At 62.4% G+C, this 9,299-nt stretch overlaps 2 protein-coding genes across 2 annotated transcripts in view; both read left to right on the forward strand.

Annotated features, from left to right (window-relative positions):
- The first annotated feature begins 3,801 nt into the window (after window positions 1–3,801).
- LOC127396194 (uncharacterized) overlaps window positions 3,802–9,299 on the forward strand; it is a 9,262-nt gene continuing 3,764 nt past the window's right edge. The window contains exon 1 of the mRNA XM_051643811.1: window positions 3,802–3,841. The gene's annotated coding sequence lies outside the window, so the exon portion shown is untranslated. The remainder of the gene's footprint in view (window positions 3,842–9,299) is intronic.
- The window catches only part of LOC127396190 (uncharacterized), an 8,021-nt gene continuing 6,773 nt past the window's right edge, over window positions 8,052–9,299 (forward strand). Inside the window, exon 1 of the mRNA XM_051643802.1 lies at window positions 8,052–8,163. Within this exon, the coding sequence (XP_051499762.1) occupies window positions 8,122–8,163 (42 nt within the window). The 5' untranslated portion in view covers window positions 8,052–8,121. The remainder of the gene's footprint in view (window positions 8,164–9,299) is intronic.

The following is a 9,299-nucleotide window of genomic DNA, read 5'->3' on the forward strand; positions in this document are numbered from 1 at the left end:
CCTCCCAGTTCCCCCAGCTCCCCCCAGTCCCCTCAGCTACCCCCCCAGTTCCTCCCAGTTCCCCCCAGTCCCTCCCAGTTCCCCCCAATCCCTCCCAATCCTTCCCAATCCCTCCCAGTTCCCCCCAGTTCCTCCCAGTTCCCCCCAATCCTTCCCAATCTTTCCCAATCCCTCCCAGTCGCTCCCAGTTCCCCCAGCTCCCCCCCAGTTCCCTCCCAGTTCCCCCCAGTCCCTCCCAGTTCCCCCCAATCCCTCCCAATCCTTCCCAATCCCTCCCAATCCTTCCCAATCCCTCCCAATCCCCCCCCAGTTCCCCCAGCTCCCCCCCAGTTCCCTCCCAGTTCCCCCCAATCCCTCCCAATCCTTCCCAATCCCTCCCAGTCCCTCCCAGCTCCCCCCCAGTTCCCCCCAGTTCCCTCCCAGTCCCCCCAGCCCCCCCCCCGCTGCACACCGGGAACGCCCCACCCCGCCCGCTCCCCCGCTCCGCGCCGCCAGCCAATCAGAGAGGCCCGCCCCTCCCGCCGCGAAGCAACAGCCAATGAGAGGCGGCGGCGCGAAGGTCCCGCCTCCCGTCTGACCAATCCAAGGCTGCGCCGGGGCGGCTGGGGGCGGGGCTAAGAGGATAGCGCGGCCCCTTCAGCTGCCGCGGCCGCTGAGGAGCGAGCGGGGGGTCCGGGGGGTCCGGGGGTGCAGGGGGTCCGGGGGGTCCAGACCCTTCCCCGGCTCCCTCAGCCGCTCCCGGGAAGCTCCCCAGCCCCTTCCCCGGCTCCCTTCCCTTCTCTGGACGTGCTCCAGCCCCTCAATGTCCCCATTTTGCCCCAAAACTGCCCCCGGGGTTCCAGGTGTCCCCTCCCCAGAGCCAGCGCAGGGGGATGATTCCGGCCCCGCTCACACCCGCGCTGCTGCAGGGCAGGCTTGGGCTGCGACCTGGGGCAGTAAACGGGCTCTGACCAGTGTGAGCCCCCAGGGGGTAGAACTGGACCCTGAGGGGGTGAAGGGCAGCTCTGGGGGGCTGATCTGGGCCCCGAGGTGACAAAACGGGGACCTGAGGGGGTAAAAAAACAGGGTTCTGGGTGGTAAAGATGAACCCCAAGGGGGTAAATCTGGGGCCTGAGGGACTAAGTGGGGTTCTGGGTGGTAAATGTGACCCCCAAAGGGGTAATTCTGGGTCCTGAGCGGGTCAAGGGAGTCCTGAGGGGTAAATCTGAGCCCTGGGATGTTAAATGTGGTGCCTGACGGGGGTAAATCTGAGATGTAGGGGGTAAATGTGGGACCCGGGGCAGTAAGTGGGGCCCTGAAAGGGTTAATTCTGAGTCCTGAGGGGGTAAATATGGGCACTAAAGGGGTAAATATGGGCCCTAGACAGTAAATACAGGACCTGGGGCAGTAGGTGGGGTCCTGAGGAGGATAAATCTGAGTCCTGAGAGGGAGAAATCTGAGTCCTGAGGGAGTAAATCTGGGCCTTGAGGGGTAAATCTGAGCCCTGAGGGGTAAATCTTGGTCTTGAGGGAATAATTCTGTGTCCTGAGGCAGTAAATGGGGTCCTGAGGGTTTGATCTGAGTCCTCGGGTGGTAAATCTGAGTCTTTAGGGGTAAATCTGAGTCCTGAAGGGTTCACCTGAGATCTCCTCTGCTGCTGAGGTTCTTGCCAAACCCTGTGCAGGTATTTTGTGTATCTTGGCACTCCCTGGCTCAGGTGCTTGTGGCCTTTGGGCTCCAGGTTTCATCTTGAGCTGGAGAAGGGCTCCTGGGAGGGGTTCAAGCTTCAAAGCAATGACTGAGGGACCACGGCCATGGGGCTTCGTTTGACCCTTCCTGGTACTGCTCTGAGGGGGAATCCGGGAGCTGGAGGGTAGATCTGGGACCTGAGGGGGTAAAGGGAGTCCTGAGGGGGTGAATCTAGGACCTGAGGGGTAAATGTGAGTCCTGAGGTGTAAATCTGGGTCCTGAGGGGGCAAATCTGGGCACTAAGCAGGTAAAATCACAGAATCAATGTCAGGGCTTGGAAGGAACCTCAGAAGATCATAAAATCCAACCCTCCTGCCAGAGCAGAACCAAAAATAAACCAGGGCGGGTCACTCCAAAAGGCATCCAGACAGGTCTTGAAAGTCTCCAGAGAAGGAGACGCCACAGCCTCTCTGGGCAGCCTGTCCCAGGGCTCTGTCACCCTCACAAGAAAGAAGTTCTTCCTCATGTTTGAGTCCATTGCCCCTTGTCCTGTCACAGGGCACAAGTGACAAGAGCTTGTCCCTGCCTTCTTGCTGCCCTCATGTATTTATAGACATTCATTAGATCCCCCCTCAGTCTCCTCCTCTCTGGACTGAGCAGCCCCAGGTCTCTCAGCCTTTGCTCATCAGGCAGGTGTTCCAGTCCCTGCATCATCCTTGCAGCCTCCATTGGACTCTCTCCAGTAGATCCCTGTCCCTCTGGAACTGGGGAGCCCAGAACTGGACACAACACTCCAAGTGAGGTCTCACCAGGGTGGAGCAGAGGGGGAGGAGAATCTCCCTAGACCTGCTGGACACACTCCTCCTGATGCACCCCAAGGTAGCATTGGCCTTCTTGGCCTCAAGGGCACATTGTTGTCCCATGGAGAACTTGTCCACCAGGACTGCAAGGTCCTTCTCCGCAGAGCTGCTCCCCAGCAGATCACCTCCTGGGCTGGACTGGTGCATGTTGTTGCTCCTCCCCAGGTGCAGGACTCTGCCCTTGCTCTTGTTGAACCTCATGAGGTTCCTCTTTGCCCAGCTCTCCAGCCTGTCCAGATCTCCCTGAATTGGCACAGCCTTCAGGTGCCAATCCTCCCAGGTTGGTGTCGTCAGCAAACTTGTGGAGAAGACACTGTCCCCTCATCAAGGTCACTGACGAAGGTGTTGAACAGGGCTGGACCCAGCTCTGATCCCTGAGGGACTCCACTAGTCCCAGGTCTCCAGCTGGACTCTGCACCAGTGACACCATTGACCCCCACTCTTTGGGCTCGATTGTGTGGCCAGTTCTTCACCCACTCCTCTGCCCCACACTTCCTGAGCTTGCTCAGCAGGGTGTTCTGGGAGACTGTGTCCAAACCTTGCCAAGGTCAAGGTAGACACATCCACTGGTCTTCCTGCATCTGTCCCTTCAGTCACACCATCATAGAAGGCTGTCAGATTAGCCAGGGGGTAAATGAGTCTTGAGGAAGTAAATCTGGGCTCTGGGGGAGTAAATGTGGTTCTGGGTGGTAAATGTGAAGCCCAAAGGGGTAAATCTGGATCCTGAGGGGGTAAATCTGGATCTTGAGGGGGCCCAGGGAGCCCTGAGTGGTAAATCTGGGCATTGAAAGGTTAATTGTGGGGCCTGAGGGGGATAAATCTGAGTCCTGAGGGGGTAAAGGGAGTCCTGAGGGTCCAATCTGAATCCTGAGGGAGTAAATGGGGTTCTGGATGGTAAATGTGAACCCCAAGGGAGTAAATGTGGGACCTGAGGCAGTAAATGTGAACCTTAGAGGTGTAAGTCTGAGTCCTGAGGGGTAAATCTGGGATGCTGAGGGGATAAATCTGGTCCCAGAGGGGTTAATCTGGATCTGAGGGGGTAAATCTGAGTCCTGAAGGATAAATCTGAGTCCTGTGGGGAGAAATCTGGGCCCTGAGGGGTAAATCTGGGGGCTGAGGGGGTAGATTTGGGCTCTAATGGTCCCAAGAGGGTTAAATTGGTCCCTGGGGTGGGTAGATGTGGGTTCAAGGAGCGGCTGGGCCCGGACGCCAGGGTCCCTCCCTTGGCCCCGAACGCCTGGGTCCTCTCTGGGCATGGGAGTGGCAGTGACGTCGATGCCGTAACCGACACTGTCCCCAGGAGGCACAGGGAGGTAGGTGCTGGGGTGAGGGTCCTTCCTGGACGCCTGGGCCCCTCGTGAGGGACCCCAGGGGAGGGGGCTGGGGAGCTGGGGGCGAGGGGGGTGCAGCACCCGGATGCCTGGGTTCCTCTGAGGCTGTGGGAAGGGAAGTGAGTGGTATCCTGTCCCGGACGCCTGGGTCCCTCAGAGCAGCAATGGCGACAACCACACCCAGAACCCTGGGTCCCTTGTGGAACCAACGTGGGGCCCTCCCGGATGCCTGGGTCCCTCTTCCAGGGGTGAGTGTCCCCCCTGGGACAGCTGGGCCCATGGAGAAGGTCCCATCCCTTGATGCCTGGGTCCTCTTCCTGGATGCTTGGTTCCCCCTGCCCAGGAGACCTTGATCCCCACCTGGCCTCCTGGGTTCCCATCTCTGAGCACCTGGCTCTGATCCCCAGATGCCTGGGTTCCCCCTGGACTCCAGGGTTCCTCTTATCTCCATTACGGGGCTGGGGAGGGCCCCTCTTCCTGGATGCCTGGTCCCCCTTCCCAGATCCCTGAGTCCCCACCCAGACTCCTGGGTCCCTTATCCCAGACTCCTGGGTCCCCCCTCCTGGATGCCTGGGTCCTCCCCTGGATGCCTGGGTCCTCCCCTGGATGCCTGGGCCCCTCCCTTGATGCCTGGGTCCCCTTCCTGGACCCGTGACTCACCAAGCCCGAGTTCCTCTTATCTCCACTATGGGGTTCGGGTGGGCTCCATGCCTGGATGCCGGGTCCCTCTGCAGATGCCTGGGTTCTCCCCCGGATGCCTGGGTCCCTTCCCGAATACCTGGGTTCCCCCCGGATGCCTGGGTCCCTTCCTGAATGCCTGGGTTCCCCCTGGATGCCTGGGTTCCCCCCGGATGCCTGGGTTCCCCCCGGATGCCTGGGTCCCTTCCCGAATGCCTGGTTCCCCCCGCACGCCCGGGTCCCTCCCGACGCTTGCTCCCCCACAGGATGTCCTCCCTGCCCCTGTCCCCGATGGTGGCCTCGGCTGCGGCCTTGGCGCGGGCGCTGCGGGCGCTGGCGGGGCTGGCGGAGGCGCTGGGGGCCCCGGGGACGGTGGCAGCGGCGCTGGCGGAGGCCGAGGCGGCCCTGGCGGAGGCGGAGGCGGCGGTGAGGCGGCTGGAGGCTGAGCTGGTGTCGTCGGTGGCGGCGGCGGCCCCGGTGGCCCCAACGCCCGGGCTCAACGTCGAGGGGCTGTACCGGCTGCTGGAGGCGATGGCCAAGGCCACCGCGGAGGAACTGGACCGGGAGCTGAAGCGGAACCGGCGGCGCCGCCGGGCCCTCTGGCTGCTCCGGACCAGCGCCGTGGTCCTGATGGTTGTGTGTGCCCCCCCTGCGTGAGTACCAACCAGTATGGGCCAGTTCAGACCAGTAGGGAGCCCTATGGATCCACGTGGATCCACTTAATGCCCGTTAAGAACTCTACAGACCAGCAGGGACCAGTATGGAGCAGTAAGAAGCCCTGCAGGCCAGTGGAGATATTCTCTTGCCCTGACCAGTAGGGACCAGTTTAGACCAGGAGGGACCAAATTCAGACCACTAGGGAGCCCTACAGATCCACCTGGATCCACTTAAGGTCAGTTAAGAACCCTACAACCCAGTAGGTACCAGCATGGAGCACTTAAGGAGCCATACAGGCCAGTGAAGATTCTCTTGCCCTGACCAGTATGGACCAGTTTAGACCACAAGGGGCCAGTTCAGACCAGCAGGGAGCCCTATGGAACTGCTTGGATCAGTAATGTCAGTAGAGAACCCTACAGACCAGTAGGAAACAGTATGGACTAGTAAGGACCTGTAACAGTGAGTAGAGATTTTCTCCTGCCCTGACCAGTATGGACCAGTTCAGACCAGTTAAGACCAGTATAGAGCCCTGTGCATCCTTTTGGATCAATAATGCCAATAGAGACCACTAAAGACCAGTACAGAACAGTAGAGAATCCCTACAGGACCAGTATGGACCATTAGGAAAACCTACAGACCAGTGGAGACTTTCCCCTGCTCTGACTAGTATGGACCAGTCTAGAGCTGTATGGGCCAGTAAGGAGCTCTACAGACCAGTTCAGACTAGTATATACCAGTAGGGACCAGTAAGAACCAGTGGATTGTCCCACAGACCAGTGTAGACCAGTAGAGAGCTTCCCCTGCCCCAACCACTGTGGACTGGGGGGTCACTGGGAGGGAACTGGGGACACTGGGAGAGGGCACGCCAGGAGGGGATGGGGAGACTGGGAGGGAACTGGGGACACTGGGAAGGGACACCAGGAGGGGATGGGGAGACTGGCAGGGGGACAGGGAACACTGGGACATGACTGGGGACACTGGGATGGGTTGGGGACACTGGGAAGGGACCCTAGGAGGGGATGGGGACACTGGTGGGGGTGGAGACAGTGGGACATGACTGGGGACACTGGGAAAGGACCCCAGAAGAGGATGGGGGACACTGGGAGGGGACAGGGAACACTGGGACATGACTGGGGACACTGGGAAGAGACCCCAGGAGAGGATGGGGACACTGGGATGGGCTGGGGGCACCGGGAGGGGACAAGGCCAGCAGGTGAGGTCCCTGTCCCCTCGGTGTCCCCGCAGTGGCCCTGGACGTGGTGCGGGAGGCGCTGAGTATGACACAGGAGAGTCACCTCATCCCCTGCCTGGCCGCCGTGGCCCTGGTGGCCCAGGTGGCCCTGTGGGGCGCGGAGACGTCCAAGCACCACCTGAGCGAGGCCACCAGCCTCCAGCACTGCCAGGCCCAGCGCTACCAGCACCTGGCCCAGGACGCCGCCGCCGCCGCCGCCGCCGCCACTGCCGCCACCGCCCAGGCTGCCCAGGACATCACCAACGTCCATGTCACCCTGGGGGTGCTGGAGGAGGTGACGAGTCACCTCAGGGCCTTGGTGGACGCTGTCATCCAGGACCAGGAGGCGGGCCGGGGCTTCCCCACCAGCACCCGGGCCTTGGGGGACGCCGTGGTGGCCTTGGGGACAGTGATGGGGGACAAGGAGATGACAGAGAAGTTGACCAGGGCGCTGGAGGCTCTGCCGGGGGACAAGTAGGGACAGATGGGGACACTGGGAGGATCCTGTTTGTTCTGAGGACACCTCAGTGTCCCTCCCCCCCATCCTGGGGTCACCCTGATGTCTCCTGTCCCACCTGGAGACATCACCAGGAGGGTCCTCCTCATCCTGGGGACACCAGGATGTCCCTTCCCCATGCTGGGGACACTGGGATGTCTCCTGTCCCACCTGAGGACACCTGGCTGTCCCTCCTTCTCGGGATACCACGATGTCCCCGTCCCACCTGGGGACATGGAGGGTGTCCCCTTCAATGGCCAAGGACACTAGGGACAGGTTGGTGACACTGTCCCCTGTCACCCCAATAAACCTCAGGGACATGCCGAGCCACCAACCTGTCACTGGGGGCTGGGGACACAGCAGGGACATGGGGACACCAGGGAAAAGGGACATCCCCACCCCGCTCAGAGGACACCAGGAGGGGGTGTCCCCAAGCCATCCCTGTCAAAGGGCTCAGGACTGTCCCCAGTGTTCCCAAGGCTGGATGTCCCCAAGCCATGGGCGACATGGTGAGGACACACTGGGGATGTGCCAGAGCCCGCACTGGGGACATGTTGGGGACATCAGGGGACATGGGAGGGGATGTTGAAGGTTGCAGGTGGCCACGTGGGGACATCAAGGGGGACATGGGGCTGCTTTGAGGGACATTAGGGGCTGTGGGGACATCGAGGGACATTGGGACATCTTGGGGGGCATCAGGGAACACCAAGAACCGTGGGTGGCCGTGCTGGGTCCTGTTGGGGACATTGAGAGGGGACATTGGTGGCCATGGGGCTGCCTTGGGGTCAGTGGGGGACACCAAGGGTCTTGGGATCCCCTGGGGGTCATGGGGTCCTGTTTGGGACACTGTAGGGACACTGGGGGTCATGGGGTCGGTCCTGTTGGGGACACTGGGGGTGGTGGGGTCCCACCGGGGACATGGGGGGGACAGCAAGGACCATGGGTGGCCATGCTGGGACCCTGCTGGAGACATCGGGGGACATTTGGGGCCGTGGGGATCCAGCTGGGGACACTGTGGGGACCCTGGGGGTGCTGGGGTCCGGCTGGGGCCGGGGGGGTTGGCCATGGCGGGGCGCCAGGGACGTCCCCTTTTGTCCCCTCCCAGCCCAGATCCGCGATCGCATCCGGCTGCTGCCGCCTCCCGGCCCCGCCGGCCCCGCCGCGTCCCCTCCCCGGCCCCCCCCGCTGCCACCGCCCCCCATGGAGACCCCTGAGGCCACCGGGGCCACCGTCCCCCCCGAGGTTGGACAAAACTGGGGCCCGGGACGGGACGGGGGGGGGAGGGGCGGAGGTGGGGGGGGGGTTGGACACGGGGGAAAGGGGGTGACAGGGGGTGACAGAGGGGGCAGGGATTGGGTGGCTGGGGGGGGCAGGGGGGACCAGGAAGGGGATGGGGACGGGGGCCGGAGGAGTGGCAGAGGGGAGATGGATTGGGTGGGTGGGGGGGGGACCGGGGACAAGGTGATGGGGACAGGGGGACAAAGGGGGACAGGGCAGTGGCAGAGGGGACAAAAGTGGCAGAAGGGACATGGGGACAAGGGACAGCCCCCCCTGTCAGGGGTCTGACAGGGACAGGAGGGAGGTGGCAGAGGGGACAGGAGGGGGACAGGATGGCAGTGACAGGGGGGACACAGGGAATGGGGGGGGACCCCAGGGGGGTGGGGTGGGCCCCAGGGGGACAGTGGGGACAATGGAGGGGACAGAAGACATTGGGGGGAGCCCAGAATGACACCAGGGACCCCAAAGGGGACATTGGGGGATGCCAGAGGGGACAAAGGCCATAGAGAAGTCCAGAGAGGGGACAAGGGACATGAGGAACCATGAGGAGGGGACAAGGGGGAGCCTGAGGGTGGCATGGGGACAACAGAGGTGAGACTGGGGGACTCCAGAGGGGACAAGGGACAGGGGGGAACCTGAGGGTGGCATCAGAGGCTCTGAAGGGGAAACAGGGAACATCAGGGGACCCTGGAGGGGACAAAGGCCAGAGAGAAGTCCAGGAAGGGACAAGGGACAACGGAAAATCAAGGGTGTCATGGGGAGAGGAGAGGGGACAAGTGACATGGGGGACACCTGGGAGGGGAAAAGGACGTGGAAGAACCCAAGGATGGCACAGGGACAGGGACACCATGGGGGACAAGGGCCATGCGGGACCCTGCTACCTGTCATGTCCCTGTCTCCAGGTGTCCCCAGAGCTGCTGAAGCCACTGGTGACTGTGGTGGCCACCCTGGGGAGCTGGGAGCCACCCCAGGGGATGTCCCCCTGGCTGGGCCACCGGGCTCGCTGCGGGGCCGGGCTGGTGGCCCTGGTGACCAACATCCGTCGGGCCATGGACCACCCCCATGGAGAGGCCACCCGCCTGCGGCGTGTCCTGGCCACC

The sequence above is a fragment of the Apus apus genome, unplaced genomic scaffold (genome assembly GCF_020740795.1).
Source record: "Apus apus isolate bApuApu2 unplaced genomic scaffold, bApuApu2.pri.cur manual_scaffold_30_ctg1, whole genome shotgun sequence".
Lineage (NCBI taxonomy): Eukaryota > Metazoa > Chordata > Aves > Apodiformes > Apodidae > Apus > Apus apus.